The 16,770-nt window shown below is 49.3% G+C and overlaps 2 protein-coding genes across 5 annotated transcripts in view; one reads left to right on the top strand and one right to left on the bottom strand.

Moving 5' to 3' along the window:
• The window catches only part of Sim2 (SIM bHLH transcription factor 2), a 41,380-nt gene extending 40,808 nt beyond the window's left edge, over positions 1–572 (top strand). Inside the window, exon 11 of the mRNA XM_038346324.1 lies at positions 157–572. Coding sequence (XP_038202252.1) covers positions 157–572 — 416 coding nt within the window. The remainder of the gene's footprint in view (positions 1–156) is intronic.
• Positions 573–3,654: 3,082 nt separating this feature from the next.
• Positions 3,655–16,770, bottom strand: part of Hlcs (holocarboxylase synthetase) — a 164,652-nt gene continuing 151,536 nt past the window's right edge. For all 4 annotated transcript variants that reach the window (XM_038345707.1, XM_038345704.1, XM_038345708.1 and 1 more), the window contains 5 exons: positions 15,054–15,121; positions 13,467–13,627; positions 9,331–9,445; positions 7,656–7,869; positions 3,655–6,632 (listed from right to left, as the gene is read on the bottom strand). In XM_038345707.1, the coding sequence (XP_038201635.1) occupies positions 6,461–6,632; positions 7,656–7,869; positions 9,331–9,445; positions 13,467–13,627; positions 15,054–15,121 (730 nt within the window). In that variant the 3' untranslated portion in view covers positions 3,655–6,460. The remainder of the gene's footprint in view (positions 6,633–7,655; positions 7,870–9,330; positions 9,446–13,466; positions 13,628–15,053; positions 15,122–16,770) is intronic.

The raw sequence follows: 16,770 nt of genomic DNA, 5'->3' as shown, positions 1-16,770 counted from the left end.
GAGGGGGACCCCGCGAGGCTGTGTGCATGATTGAGGGAGCCTGTGTTTCTGTTCAAGGCCAAGGACGCCCATGGCTCAGAGCAGGATTAATGTGTCTCTGAAAGGACGACTTCCTCCCGGAGTGCAATTCTCTAACCTGTCGCTTGTCCCCCGCAGCGCCCGCCACGGCTGCAGCTCGCAGGTTCGGCGAGGACCCCGCGCCCCCGAGCTTCCCGAGCTGCGGCCACTACCCCGAGGAGCCGGCTCTGGGCCCCGCCAAGGCGGCGCGCCAGGTGTCCCGGGACGGAGCCCGGCTGGCGCTGGCCCGAGCGCCCCCCGAGTGCTGCGCGCCCCCAGCTCCGGAGTCGCAGGCGCCGGCGCAGCTGCCCTTCGTGCTGCTCAACTACCACCGCGTGCTGGCGCGCCGCGGGCCGCTGGGGGGCGCTGCGCCCGGCCTGGCCTGCGGACCCGGAGCCCCCGAGGTGGTCAGTCCGCTACGACCGCGACACCCGGGCCCCGTCGCCGCCTCTGTGCCTGGCGCTCCCCGGCCGCACTACCTGGGTGCCTCGGTCATCATCACCAACGGCAGGTGACCTGCCAGGGCCAGTCCCGCTCCGCAGGACGGCCCACAGGGAGAAGCCATAGGCCAGGCCTTCTCTGGTTCCTTTTTTTTTTTTTTTTTTTTTTTTTTGGTCCAGCAGATGGAGGGGAGAACTGTATATGCACGATATAAATTAATTTATACAGAGACACTATTTTAATAGAACTCCGCAGCCGCCTTTTAGATTTTTACCGTAGATGCCGGTGGAGAGGGTTGGGACCCAGTTGGAGGATGGGGAGAAGGGATTGCCCACCCTCGTCGCCAAAGGCTGGTTTTCAGAGGGCAGAGAGTCCAGATACCAACCTGTGACCTCAAACTACCCAGATCCCAGGGCTCTTGGTTTCCTCACCACGAAGTCAATCAAGCTGAGGCCCAACAATGGGAATTCAAGGCATTACATGCAGCTTGGCGGAAGGACGCCACTTTAAGGGGACCTCCCACCCCTATCTCCATAGGGGTGGAGACAGGCTGGAAGTCCCTTCAGCGTCCTTTTGGACACTTAAGTGAACGCAAAACGCTATCCTTGTAAGTCCCACGAGCAGACAAGAGTCTCTGCTGTCTTTGAACTCACTCATGCATCTCATTTTAAAATTTAATCCTTTAAAAATACAAAAACCAACAAGCCAGGGCTAAGGAGGCCGGCGTGCAAGCCTATTGTGTCTGGACATGGGTGTGCTTCAGCAACACGTTAACAAGCTCATCTTTCCCGAGCCCATAGGAACTCTTGGTGACACCCACAAATTGCACCTTCAAAATATATGGAGTAGGCATTAAATGCGAAAAAAAGAAAAAAAGAAATATATATATATATAGCCAGGCATCTTAGAATGACCCTGACAAGCTTAGTTCCCCAGCCAGGTCCCTCCAGCCCTCGCAGATCTGTTAGTCCTATGCTTGTGTTTGCTGCAACTAGGTCCTACTAAAGCTAAGTGCATGTGCAATACAGAGACCTGAGCGGACTGCACCTTGGGGAAGAAAAACATGCTTAGGGGTGTAATGAAAATGGTGTATACATTTAAGCATTTTCTATATAGCGAGCGCTTCGTACGCACATGTCGTGTGTAACAGAACGGAGACCCTTTTTATAAAAGCACCAGCAGTGTTTCAAAATAAACTGCCATCACGTTGGCTTCACACTTACGATTTATTTATGGGTGTGTTTATTTTTCTGGATGGGTGTAGCTCAGTAGCCCAGTGCTTAGGTGACAGAAGATGCTGGGTTTAAACCCCGGGATGGAAAGAAAATAAGAAAGTCACTATTCAAAAGTTCTTATGGCTCTAACCTGAACATCTGTCTTGACCAACATCTGCTTTAACACCTTTCAATCGCTCTACACAGGAAATACTTCGTCGATTTACTTTTAGTAAACTTTACTTCGTTTTAGGAAGTAAACTTTCCCACCTGTACCAAAAGGTTCTGATTTAAAAAAAAAAACAAAACTAACCCTTCTACAATTAATCAATGGCATCAAGAGCTCTCGAAATACGAACTTCAGTTGGCCGTCTGTGCCACGCGGTGAGAACCCGTTTACTATCTACAGTGCTGGCAAGGTTAGGAAGTCTGTGTAGAGGGGACCGGAAATGGGATGGCTGAGCACACCCGCGCACACCCGCTGCTTGCTCACTCACGCCTCACTAGGTGCTCTCTGTGTCAGCGGTAAGCTGAGAGTGCTATCTTTAATGTTCATGAATCTCACAATTAAGCCATAGTTCCCAGAAGGTCTGTTTGATTCGTGGGCATTGGCATCAACATTTTCCAATAAAGTACCAATTAAGTGTGTCAACCAACCCGGTTACTCACCTCTGGGGGCTGTATGCATCCACTAGACACAAATCAGGAAGGCTTCTGGAGCAGGCTAACAGGCTAACTGGGGGGGGGGGGGGAGAAAATGACCCTGTTACAGATTTACAAATAATAATGTAAACATAAGGGAGTTTATGTGTTCCTAAAAATTAAAATGTATATTAGCAAAAATTTCCTTATTTGAACCAACATCATGCTTTCATGGCCTAAAATAGGAAGAAAGATTCCTCAGAAAGCCAAATTGGCTTACAGAGGTTATGAACTCTAGCAAAGTTGCCAAGCAGTTACCATGGCAACCCCTTACTATTACCCTCATCCTCAAGACTCTGCCCATGGAAGCCCTGATATTGTTTCTCAATTCCGGGAAGCTCTGACAGAAGAGGAAGCATTTTAGTAATGATACCACTCTTTCACAAAAAAAAAAAAAAGAAAATGATAGTGGGTCCTATCTATGATGGACCACATTGACAAAAAAAATGCTAGATGGAATGGATTTGAAGCCTGAACCCAATTCAAGGCTTTGGCCCTGCACGGGGCCTCCCAGGGAAAGGAATTCCTTTATGTTCCTGGAAGCCCCTTTCTAGAAAAGCCATTCCTTTCAGGCCTATACCTCTGCAGAAACAGGAAGGGGTAGAAGGGCCCGCCTGCCCACCCCTTCCCCTTTCATCCTCTTGGAGTGTGGGACAGGCCTTCCTCCCTTCACCGTAAAGGTGTGAGTGTGGCCGCTAGCGGTTTCCACGTACAAAATCCATCCACGTTTTAATCCGTAGACCTGCGAGGTAGCTGGGGGCAGAGAGTGGAAGTCGCTACAGATAAAGTGGGCCCAAAGGGCATTTTTCAGCTCGAGATTTTGGAGACTGGCAGCCTGTTGGCTATCTACAGCACACGGCTGAAGCTGACCCCAAACATAGGCGTGACATATGATGATGTTACTATCTCAGGACAAAAATACCTTTAGTGAAAGCCGAGCGAACAGCTAAGGAGCGGTGGCTGCAAATGCCCCTCGTGGGTAGATACCGGGTTGTTCTTCTTCAGCTTTTCCTCTTCCTAGTGAGATTTCTTTTCTGTCAAAAACATCTAAAAACTCGCAAAGCATGTGTAAGAATTCCGGAATTCTTACACGTGATCCTTGTCGTGTAAACATGTTTAAATGTTAAATAAAGATGGTGTGGTCAAAAGCTACTGGCTATTTTTTTTTTTTTTTTTTTTTTTTTTTGCTACTGGCTATTTTTAATAATGGCACTGATAGTAAGACAAGAATGAGCCCAAGTCGTGGTGAAAAAGTTTATTTTGGTAGGGCTGGCTTTATAGGCATTGGTTTACAGTAATTCTTTTCAGAGATGATTCTTTGAAAAGCTAAAAAATAAACAGCAAAGGTTTATGTTTTTGTTTATTTCAAAGATGCATAGTGAAGAACCAGGAATGAGAAGGTCCCATTTCTGGCAGGTCAGGAAAGCAAAGCCCCTAAGATTCCCCTCTGGGTGAGACAGGCCAGGGAATTACCACACGGTGTGCTAGGTGTAGGGGAACCCCCAGAGTTTGTGGTCCCTCACTGGCTGTGTATCTGACCAAGCTGCAGACAGGACATGGCTTCCACGTTGGGTCCTGCCATGGCGCACAGTGAGATCCACAGGACATGAGCCTACCACTTATGGCCCTCCCTGTCAGGATTCCCTCATTGCTCTAGCCAGGTCACGTGAGACCCAGTTTTTGCTGTGTGTGCCTTCCTACACAAGGTAGATATGTAAGCAGCTTCCCGTCAGGAGTCGCCTGCACTAAAGCACGTGCAGTTGCTGAGTTAGGAGGCCGCATCTCAAGGTTAGGACATGGCAAAGTTTCCCTTAAGACCCTGTAAAGTTCCTTGAGATCTCAGACTGCCGAGTCTGTAAATAAATACCCACCCATGCACGTAGCAGGGACAGGGGCAGCCTCCCCACCTCCATCAGTAGAATGCTCTCTATGATGTGGACTTGGAAGTCTTTGGTTCACGTGAGGCAAAGCCAGGTCAACGAGAAGCATCTGCTTCAAGGCTACTTTGCCTCCCTCAGGACAAGTGGGTGTCACGTTTGCATAATCGAGAATACCCCTAAACAGTGTAACTCCTCAGAGAGCCAAGCGCCAAGGCCAGGACATCGCCGTCCGCCTGACAGGACCACACTTCATTAGTTTTAACTTACAGAAAGGAAATTAAATGATAACATTTTTTTCCCAAAGTAGAACTACCCAGAATAGGCTTTCAGCTTAAAATAAAACATAGTATGTTTTTCATTAAATAATCCCCCAAAGAAATTTAAAACTTAATGATGGCAGTCCTGAGAGACAACGGCCTTATATTACAAAGTCTGAGTACTGAAGCTTACAACATCAGCCTGGAGATCTTCCCCGCGGTGACATTTTACAGATGCCCTCTCAAGGCTCAGTCCACTTTGTAATTTTGGGGTACGTGTAGAGTTTTATTTAAACTCACATGTATTAAAAAGAAGACCTAGATATAAATACATATGCAAAAAAGTGACCTTTTGAATTCTGTTAAAGCTGCACGCCCTCAAACATGGATCAGGTTGGTGGGGTTTACCATGTTATTTCTTGCTTCCAGGGGTGTTGTCTGTGCTAGCCTGAGGGAGATGGATTTCTCTACCGAACACCTCAGGTTTCTGGAGCGTGGCCTGACTACATAAGACCTGGATAAAGATGGTACTCATTTGTGATGAGGGGATCTTGTTCAAAGCCGAGCATTCCGTTCCGTTTCCTTTCCATTAACTGCGCAGGAAGCGGGGAGAGCAGACAGGAGTTGGTTCTTTAAGGCTGGGCAGTAACGGGTATGATTCACGAACTCCCCGGAGATGGGAGGGACATAGGAAGCGCGCACACATCTGGAAACAAACCTAGAAAGGCTTCCTCTCCTTTGTTCTTCCACGGACACTTTTAGAACATCAGAGTTTGAACATCTTCTTTTAAAGTCATACGTGAGTGTTTGAGCTCACATGCGCGCTTGCACGCACGCACGCAAGCACACACACACACACACACCCCTCCAAACTTCTGTGTCAGTATCTCTTCCTTTGATGACAGTATAAGGAGATAGGGGGCAGTAAATCTAGACTTGCCATACAGTGCCACACACTATCCAGCATGAGGGCAGCCCCATGGGTATGCTCCACATGCTAACAGAGCCCACGGTAGGCTTAAAGTCTCCAAGAATCATCCACTGTGTGGACAGGAGAGTGAGCTGATATCTCCAGGTTAAGCATCAACCTCCAAGGAAGGTGCCACCTTGTCTTAAAAGTATAAACCTTGGCACCTCTAACCCTGGGAAGGAGTGCTCACTGCATATGGGCAAAGAGAGGAACTGACTTCCTCTCCAAGGCCACTGCAACCATGAGGGCCAGTGGCACCACGCCACTGCAGCTACTCTTCAGCCCCGTGCTACTGCACTGTCAGAGCGGAGTGACCTCAGATAGCCCACCCTGATTAAGAAAAGCAACAGCAACCCCAGAAACAAAGCAGAAAACAACTCAAGGCCTAAGCACCACGGTGTGTTCTGGGCAAACCCTCTGGAGGCTCACAAGAGGACTAACTCCAACGCAGCATTTGCCCGAGTGCAGGGCACTGGCGGTCTGAATAGAAAAGCCTTCACTACTTGGGAAATACCTGCACCATCACATTGCATTTCCAACTCCCTGCCCCTCATTTCTCCTAGTAAACATACGTCCAAGCCCTGTGGAAAAGAGCATTTGACACCGCGAGAGGCAAATTAAACTAAACAACTGCATCTTTACCTGTCAGCCCTTACCAGATGCATCTTCAAACACCCAACACAATCGCAGATACAAAAGAACAAAAGCGAAACCCAAACTCGGGGGTGGGGTGGAACGGGGTGGGAGCGGGGGGGCAGGGAACCAATAAGAAGAAGAACTAACAAATGAGTCGGAGAAGACACTGGCCTACAATTCTACATCAGTCTCCCAGGCCCTGGGCAGGCAAAGAGACAGCCATGTCAGCAGAGTGCTTGCTGGGAGCTCCCGGGAGTGGCTTCCCTGTCGGGTTCGCTGCTGCTGCTGCTGCTGCTGCTGCTGCTACTGTCGCTTGGGCACAATGAGGTTTCTCAGCATGTCAAAGGAGTTGCCATCTGGATGCACTGTCACAACCTCGCCACCCTTCTGGTGGACCTGCAGGAATCCGGAATCATCAAGCCCCACGATCGACACCAGCGGTCCCTCGGTGCTGCCCAGGCGGACTTGCTGACCACTGGAAATGGAGCAGATCAACACGGGGGTCACGGGAGGCGACGGAAGGCCGGGACACAGAGCCGTGTGACTATTCACGACAAGGGGCTAGGGCCCTGGGGACCGGCTGTGGCTTCTCATAGTGACCTCTGACCTCTGTCCCTGTGAAATGTCTCAGTACTCACCAGCCACAGTGGTAGGCTGGGTCTTCTGTGTAACACATTGCTAATTCTTATCCTATTGCTGATGGCTTGTGCCCCTCCTCACCCAGAAACTCTTAACACACTGTGCAAACCAAGGAGGGGGCTGTCTGGGAAAATGGGGGGGGGGAAGGAGGGACAAGGGAGGGCAAGGGGGACCAGGGAATAGGATCGAATTATACTGTAGACATGTATGAAATGTCATAGCAAAAATTCACTATTTTCCAAAGCAATATACTAATAAAAATAAAGGGGAGGAAAAGAAAAACACTACTTAGGGACAGGCAAGGCGGGCTCAGTGGGTGAGGCACTTGCCCCATAAGACTGGTGGCCTGGGTTCAGTCCTGGGAACCCACGTAGAGGTGGAAGGGGAACTAGCTCCACCATGCTGCCCCACCTTCTCCTAAGTCTGAGGACACTGGCTTTTCGGAAGGGCAGAGCAGAGGCTCGTCTTACACACTCATGCCTCCCACACCTCAGCTGCAGGAGGTTGCCAGGAGCATTTGTTAGTATGTGGGGCTGAGGTCAGCCCCACAGTAAAGACTAAGGTGAACCTAGGTGCAGGAGAGGCTGCCATTGTGGCATAGGGATCTCACTTTGAGATCTAGAGGTTCTACCACTTGTGTGTGGGATTAGCTCCTTATAGTTCACCTAAGCTGCTTCTAGATGTTCTCAAGCTGTGTCCTGCCCAGTGCATCCCCCAGGATGCTGGCCCCTCACTTCTGGCTAGGCTGAGTCACTGGGAGTTAAAATAACCACCAGAATTTATGCTCAGCCCTTCACGCTAAGAAACTGAAGTACTAGCTTCAGGGAATTTCAAAAGAAAGAAGGCAGTGGGTACTGACCTGTGCACCCAGTATTTATAATAGAGAGGAAGGACACCATTGGGCCCCTGGTCCTGAAACACGTCAATCAGTCTCTCTAGCACAGTTACCGCCCTGGCTATGAGGTAATCGGCTCTCAAGGGCTTCAGGCCTGCATTGTGCTGCTTATTGTGCTCTGTGATGAGGTCGTTGATGCAGATGGTCGGGTTACTGTTAGTCACATTAAATCCACAGCCTGGACAAAACACACAGAAAAGCAGTCGGACATTATCAGTGGTTCTCCGCCTTCCGAATGCTGCGGCCCTTTAATACAGTTCCTCATGTCGTAGCGACCCCCCAATCATAAAATTATTTCATTGCTACTTCATACTGTAATCTTGCTACTGTTATGAACCATAATGTAAATATCTGATATGTAGGATATCTGATATGCAACCCCCCAAAGGGTCACAACCTACAGGCTGAAAAACCATTGTCCTAGATAATGGTGCAGATTCTCCCAGTGTTCACAAAGTTACCATCTGATACCATCCGTCTGAGGGAGAATAATGGTATCAGTTACCATCAACTTGAGCTATGTCTTTCTAGAAGCCAGAACATTCTGTTCCTCACCCTGAAACCTGTCCCTCTTTACTCTTCAGCAACCAAGAGCTGTAAGAATGTAACCAAGCTCCACATTCTGCCTCTACTCCCGCCCGACACCATCCTTTAGCTTCCTGAACAATCCTCTGGCCTCAGTACCAGGAGATGGTACTTAGAATCTGCACGTAGCACAATGGCTCATCTAAACATAGGATGTGGTGCTGTTCGCTCCGGGAAACCCTGCAAGTCGGCAGCAGAACTGAAATGCAAGCTTGTGTTCTTTGGCACCCTAGACAGGATTGCATCAGTGTGTGGCTGATTTTTGAGTGGCAAGTGAGCTCTACTGGGAATTGGGGAGGATCGGTGGTTGGATGATCAGGGTCCTAAGAACTTCTGAAACTGCCGTGGAGCTGCCTCCTCCCTGGATGTGCTGAGGTGAAGCAGGCAGGGACCCTGTTCTGCTTTGACTATCTTGAGGTTTTTGTTTGTTTTTGATTTTGTTTTTTAATGTTAAAAAGGCATTCTTTTTCATGGCTAAGAATGCAAGCTCAGCAACAAAAGTGTCTTCGCTACTGTCCTAGATGCACGTCTGTTACTGTAATAAATACCCCAACAAAAAGCAGAGAACAGCACTGCCCCATCCTGGGCTGTGTTTTCCTGCATCAGTGAATACAAGACAATTCCCCAGAAAGATGCCCACCAACCTGATTGGGACAGCCCCTCTTCCAGGCCCTTTCTGGCCGGTTCTACATTGTGTCAGCTGACAATTAAGCTAAGTACCACTAACATTAATTAGTGCTTATTATACAATGTAATTATTGCAAAAGATTTGTTTCTAGCATTTCAAGTTCCATGAGAAGCAGACCCATAGAAAGACATCTGTGAGGTGTGATACCAATTTGGCAGTTTCCACAGCCCCAGACAGGAACTGCTAAGCCCTTGAAGTGTTCTCAACTCATCTGGTCCTCTCTGAATCCACTCAGTAACTTAAGACTAAAAACACTGTCTCATAACGTCATCTGCTCTTCCAGGTAGAGAGGCACGCATAAGACATTTTAATTGTTGTTGTTTTGCTGATATAAAAGATGCTGGAGGGAGGGTTTTAAGAACTCACCGATAAGGATATAGAACGTTTCTCCCATAAGTGTTGAATTAACCAGAACTCCACCAATTTTCATGAGATCACTGTAATAAATATCGTTGGGCCACTTGACTCGCAAGTTGATCTCCTAAAAGAAAGTCTGCATGTTAACTAAGCATAAACTGTAGGGTAGCAAGCAACGGAACGAAAGATGAACAGAATACTCATGAAACCAAAGGGACAGGGACCTGGTCCTCCCTCCTGCTTCAGACAGTTGATCACTTGTGCAGTGTAATACAGTACTTTTTAAAAACTTATTTTATGTGCATGGGTGTTTTGTCTGCATTTGTGTCTGTGCATTGTATGCAGAGCTTGGGCCATGAAGGTCACAAGAGGGTGTCAGATCCTCCCAAGACTGAGGTTATACATAGTTGTGAGATGCCCTGTAGGTGCTGGGAATCAATTCCAGGTCCCCTGGAAGAGCAGCCACAGCGCTTAATTGCTGAGCCATTTTTCCCACCCCACCTAATGCAGAATTCACGCATCTGCTGGAGCCAGAAGGTAAAACACCGGCCACATAGCCCATCAGCTCAGCACCCTCACCTGTTCCCATCAGTGCCTCTCATTATTAAACATCTGCACAACTATTACAAACTCAAGGCCAGTCTGGAAAACATAATGAGTTCAAGGCCAGCCTGGGCAACTCAGTGAGACTATTTCTCAATTTCTCAAAATAAAACTTGAAAGAGTGAGCTGGTGGTGTTAGCTCTGGTGGTAAGGATGCCTTAGGCTCAGCCTCCAGCACCGTAAACAATCTCCCTAAACCAAACAACAGATGGAACAAAGGACCCAATGTCTGCAGATGTCCATTAATACCTCAAAGTCACCACCGTCACCAGAGGCAGGTGTGGGGGAGGGGAGGATACTGACCTCTGGGTTCTTGGCCCTTTAGAAGCCGCTTCAGGGCAGACAAAGATGACCGTGACCTGGCCAGAGTTCCAGAGGCAGCTCTAAGGGGTAACCCTGCGGTTTGTAAACCTGCGGGTTGTAACCCCTCTGTGGTCGAATGACCCTTTCACAGGGGTCCCTTAAGACCGTCTTGCATATCAGATATTTACATTGCTATTCCTAACAGTAGCAAATTACAGTCATCAAGTAGCAATGAAAACAATTTTATCGTGGGGGAGTCACCTCAACTGTATTAAAGGGTCACAGCAGCAGAAAGATTGAGAACCACTGCCTTAGAGAGTATCTTGTCAACAGGGGACTTGGGTACAGCAGTGGACTTGTCCTGTGGCCATATCTCCATTACGAAGGGTATGGTCTGCCGGGGTCCGCCTGTGCCCTGGCCAGAGGAGAATGGACAAGGGTGGGCACTTCCTTGATGGAGGCTACCCATCTACTTAACCCCTGGAAACACAGACTGCACAGATCAAGACTGGACTGGGACTCATAGACCTTGGCTGGCAGCCAGGTCGGGTCACGGGCGGGCAAAGGGAATCCTTGTGGAGACTGAGGCTGGAGGGACACAGAACAGTAAAGCTGGGAACAGCGGCAAATGGCCTCCAAATCTGTGGGACTGTCCACTGTGTGTCTGTCTGCGTCCCTGTGCTGGGGACTGTCCACTGTGTGTCTGTCTGTGTCCCTGTGCTGGGGACTGTCCACTGTGTGGCTGAGGCAGAGCACTGAGCCCTTGCTAGCACTGGTCTGTGTCCCTGTGCGGGTGTGCCCCTCTGCTACTTAGATTTACATGGTTCCTGAGCTGACATCTCTTGGTAATAGCAGCTGGGGGCTCAAGCCCATGGCTTTCCAACACCCAGCCTAGGTGCTTAGTGTGATGCTCTGTGACCTACCACTGCCATCAAATCCCCTCCTCTCCTACCAGATCCTCATGGCCGCTGCACTTTAGAAGCCTCAACACACCTGTCTGCCCAGGTTGAGATTAAAGAGCAGCAACAGAAAAGGCCAAAGTGCAGCTGGAGCCGGAAGTGCTCACCAGACTCTTTGCTCTTTCCTGACTAGAACTGGGATCTGTGTTGAGCACCTGCCAACCACAGAAGGCAAGGGGGACAGCTGGCTGAGTGCTGCTGGCATTCAGAGAGGGAGGCTGGGGTGCTGCTCCCCATTATCTCATGCTCAGGGTAGCCCCAATGACCAAGACGTCACCATCACTAAGGCTGACAGACCAGTCTCCAAAACCTGCAAGCTGAACCTTTGGTCTTTGCACTTCTTTCTAGGCTTGCTCTCTCTCCTCTTGTGCCCACCCTCCTCCCACCTGTGCTCTGTGCCCACCCTCCTCCCACCTGTGCTCTGTGCCCACCCTCCTCCCACCTGTGCTGTGTCCACCCTCCTCCCACCTGTGGAGATGGCAACGAGATCAAGTTCCCATTCCTCATGTTCCGGGCTTGGGCCAGGATTCTCTGCATGCAGCAGTGGCTTCTTTCTGAGCTGGCCCTGTGCTCCAGCCCTGGCCTAACTTCAGGTTTCTGCTCTTGTTCAGGATTGAAACAACTTACACAACTCCCGGGTTCCCCTTCGGGCAAACAAGAACACCTACCCCATGGTGGAGAGTGAAGCTGTGAGCTGCCTTTCTCTTTCCTTGTGATTTGCTGACTGATTGACTTTGAGACAGGGTTCATGTAGCCAGGCTGCCCTCATGCTATGTGCAGTCAAGGGTCACTGTGAACTCCTGATTCTTCTGTCTCCACCTCCCAGGGACTGGGATTACAAGTGTGACCAACCACACTTTGTTTATGTAACAGTTTTGGGGATGGCACCCAGAGCCTCGTGTGTGCTAGGAAGCTCTCTACCAACTGATTTACATCCATCCTTATCATATTTATTCCAACAACTCCTTATATGCAAAGTTCTACGGCCCACACAGATCTAAGTAAAACAAATTCTGCCCTCAAATTTCTGGGAACTCATGGGAGAGGGAAGAGGGTACACAAGACTCTCTCAAAGAAACATGAAGTCTGTACCTCTGCCTAGAGGCAGAATCAGCAGCATCAGTGGGACAGCAAAGACACTGGCCACATTGGGGGAGACGGGGAGATACAGAGGGTTCAGACAACTTTGAGAGCTGTGTTTCTCGAATCTCAGTTAAGGAACAAATACGGCCACACTAAGAAGCCTTGATGTAAGAGCTGATGGCGGAGGGAGGCAGGGAGCACCTCCTTGTCACGGCCACATGAAGCTGCCACAGGAACGCTTCAGGTGCACGTGGAAGTGGAGGCAGGTGTGGAGGAAAGGCTCCTGTTCCCGAATTCACCCTTCTCTCTCCTTTGTCCCTTCAACAACAGGCGCTGCGGTGGTTTCAATAGGAATATCACCCGCAGACCGGGGTACCTGGAAAACTGCTTCCAGATGGTGGTACTGTTTGTGGAGGTTTTAGGTTGTGCAGACTTGCTGGAGGATGTATGCCACTAGGGGCTTTGAGGTAAAGAGCCTTGCTCACTTCCTGTTTGCTCTCTCTGCTTCCTGTTTCCGCTACTATGCCTACTGCTTTGCTGTCATGCCTCCCAGCTATGATGGACGCACATCCCCCTGAAACCAAGAGCCAGAACAAAAGCTTTCTTGGGTAAGCTGCCTTGTTCTATCGTGGCAGCAAACTGGCCAATAGAGAAGTTGGTACCAGGAGTGGGGCTGAAGTCAGGTGTCAATAAGAACGCCACACACCTGTCCTGGTAGCAGGGGAAGAAAGCACCAAATGAACCCGGCCTTGAACTTGAAAGAGAAGCTCTGCTGCCTGGAGCTGAGACTAAGGGGAGGTAGAAAGAAGTCATTCTGGTTCACAAAACAGTCTTAAAATTTAAGAAACTGAAAATGCATAGAACTCCCATCCTGCCCTGATACAATGTTTCCATTAAAAGAAAAGAAAGGCTTGTTCTTACTAGGACCCTGAGAAAGCTGACAATCGGCCCCCAGGGATTCTGGGAAATGCTCCGTGGAAGCAATCACCCACAACAAGACAGTAAAGGCAAGTTAGTCAGCCAAGCACTCTACACCTGGGCTACGGCCCCAGCCAGAGCTGCACACTCTAATTGGTGCCCCACGCACTTTGGTGACAAAATTTGTGAAGGGCACAAATATGCAAACGCATGCTACAAACAGAAAAGGCCAAGCTGGAGGCCCCACAGGAAGTCAAAGGACAAGGAAGCTGCACGTACCTCGTACTCTGGGATGGACCGCACGGCCTCCACGACAGCCAGGGACATCAAATGCTGGACAAATGGAATCCTCTGCCCCAGTTGTGATCTCAGGGGAATGGAGACCAGCAGGGTGAAAAGGGCACACCCCACAGGGCTCAGCCAGGCATTTGGACCCCTTCCTGGAAAGACAGACCCATTAAGAGAAAACTGCTCCCCAACATCTCAAAGCCACACACCCGACACCTGTCCCGCGTGAGTCTATCTGTGCTTATCACACCTTGATCTGCTGGGCGTAACCCAACTGAAGAAAGGTGTTTTAGGGTCTGGGAAGAAAACTCATTTGGTGAAGAAGCTCTTGTCACACACATGTGAGGACCTATGTTTAGTCTTCAGCATTAACATAAAAACCTGGGTACAGGGGTGTGTTGGTATGCACCTATAATACCAGTGTTGCGGGGGCAAAAGGGAAGCCAGGGGCTGGCAAGCTAGACAAGTTGGAGAGACCCTGCCTCAATAAACAAACTGGAGAGTACTGCACTCATGCATGCCACGCACGCGCGCGCACACACGCGCACACACACACCCACACACACACACACACACACACACTCCACAGCAACTCTCTAAGCTGCTACTTGTTTTTTAAAACTGAAGTTAGGAAAAGAAAATAATCAAAATGAGAGGTATCGCTTAATCAAAATTCGAGAATCTTTTAAAGAAATCTACCACCTCTGCCATCTCTGGTGGGTGTGAGTGGTGTGTATTTGTAACCCCAGGACTTGGGAGGCTGCATCAGGAAGTTTGGGAACTGTTTATATGTGTGTGCTTGTGTGTGTATGTGTGAATCTATGTGTGTGAGCATGTTTGTGTGCATATGTTTGTGTATGTTAGTGTGAGTTTGTGTACGCATGTGTGTATGTATCAAATTCTACCAAATCCCATAGCTTTCACGCAGTGTATTTTTCTTCTTTGTCTTAGGTTCCAACAAAGAAGCGGCAAGCAGCAGACTCCCATGTCTGCCCTCAGTGAGGAGGGGATGTGGCCGGGCCTGGTGTTGGCAGGAAGGAACATCACCCATGTTCCTGTAGCGTCCCCTCCTGCCTCCTGCAGACACAGGCAGAGTTTTGCTGCCCCATCACGGCTCTGGGAGGGTGCTGACTCTTGGTCTGCAGTCTGACAGTGGTGGAAACCCAGTCTGGCCCCTTACTCTTGAGCAGGTGCTGGGTGCCTGCCGGGTGGGAGTGGTGAGTGGGAGGCCTCTGAACGCGACACTTTTTACAGACTCCAACAGACCCTTCCTGAGGACCCCGAGGAGATTAAATGTCTTAGAACTGTTCCCATCACAATCTGCAGGATATACCGGGAACACAGGCTACCAGGTGTGACAGCCATCAAATGCAAACACTCCATGAGTAACAAACTGTGGATGGGGAGAACGTGTGTGTTCTACTAAGGTTCGATCTAGCCTTCGCTGTTTCCTGCTGCTCCATTTGGTGGGGTGGGGGAAGGGCTATTAAAATGGAAAGACTCTAACTCAAGACATCTCAGGGTTCAGCACACACTGAGCTCCCCAGCTGGGGGACTCACAGATTTTCGATGACTGACCTTTGCCCTGGGTCTGCCGAACAGCAATGGCGATTAAACCCATTTCCTGTGGCATCTCAAACATCAACCTGCAAATGGTGGGAAAAACTGGTCAGTTAGAACGGACACATGGACAGAGGAGGGAAGAGGGTGGCACATGCACGGAGGCCAGTAAGGGCCCAACGAGCTGCAGAGCTGTAAAGAGGGAGGGGTCCCGTTCCCCTTCCCAGCCTCTGGTGGGAACAAGAATGAGGGTGGCGAGGGGCAGGATAACCGGCCTGGCTGCGCTCAGTTGGACTGCATCAGGATACAGTTCTTTGGATGATTTTATCAAGTTATTCCCTTACATCGTCTCTACCTTCAAGGGACAATGGCAACGCCTGACATTTGTTTCTACTTACAGTGGGTTTCTCTTCGAACTCGCACATGGTTCTGATTACCCAGAAAGCCAATACACTGGCAGTAAAGCGTTTAAGAGATGCCCTGTCCCCCGAGAACTAATTATGCTTTAGCTGTAGTAAATAAATCAACACCTTTCGAGAATTCCCCAGAACCCTCGGTCCGTTTGGGCTTCAGTTCTGCTTTTAAAATAGTTTCATTTGAAAGAATGTGAACTTCTTTCTGGGAGCTAAGTAGCAAAGTGCACTCACATACACCTCTACCTGACCGGGAGATATTAGGTTCCAAAAAGAAAGAGGAAAATGCTCACGCGCACAACAAAGTCCCTCCCTTCGTTGCCTCCAAGTTATGTTCTCGACATTTGATTTCCGTATTAAGATACTTCTCGACCTTCCCAGCAGCTGTGCGAGGAGACATAGTTTAGAGGCCTAGGGGTTAAAGGTCAAAGCCAAGCCTTCTCCTCTGTCAGTGCAAGGGGGCAGTATGTACCTATGCATCTACCTGTTTGCCCATCTATGCATCTATCTATCTGTCTGTCCGTCTATGCATCTATCTATCTATCTATCTATCTATCTATCTATCTATCTATCTATCTATCTACCTACCTACCTATCATCTATCTATCTATCTATCTATCTATCTATCTATCTATCTATCTATCTACCATAGGTGGGAGGACAGAGGTTGAGCAGGGCAGAGGGCATATTCTGTATTAACAAGAAATTACAAGTCAGTCTGAAGTGTTCCTCAACACTCCTGCAGGAAGACAGAACACCTTGGAGCAGTGGTTCTCAGCCTGGGTATGACCCTTTCACAAGGGTCGCCTAAGACTGTTGGAAAACACAAATATGATTCATAACAGCAAAATTATGGTTATGAAATCACAACAAGAATAGTTTTATGTTTGAGGGGTCACCGCAACATGAGGAACTATATTAAGGGTTGCAGCATTAGGGAGGTTGAGAACCACTGTTGTAAAGCAAGCCTGTGCCCCAAGTAGCTCTCCACCCTCACCTGTAGGCTAAAGGAGCCCCTGGGATGAAAACTGCTTAAAATCAACACACACCCCTGCCTCCTGCATCTCCAAGGTGGGCAGTACCTGCTCAGGGGAAGAAGCCTACGATGCTTTGCTTGTAAAGGAGACACGAGGCTACGGTGGGCAGGGTCTGGCTGCTGCGGCAGTGGGGCCTTCCTCATGCCTGCGAGAGCAGAACACAGGAGGAGTGCCAACCTGTGCCAATGCACATGAACACACCCCTGCAGCGTTCCTCTAGGACACTATGAACAACCCACTGAGGTGGAGCATGCCTCTTCACCCCGTGCACCAAGAATAAAATGT

This window comes from Arvicola amphibius, chromosome 10 (assembly GCF_903992535.2).
Source record: "Arvicola amphibius chromosome 10, mArvAmp1.2, whole genome shotgun sequence".
NCBI classification, from domain to species: Eukaryota; Metazoa; Chordata; class Mammalia; order Rodentia; family Cricetidae; genus Arvicola; species Arvicola amphibius.
Note: the sequence above shows the minus strand (reverse complement) of the source record. Positions and strands in the feature narration are given on the sequence as shown.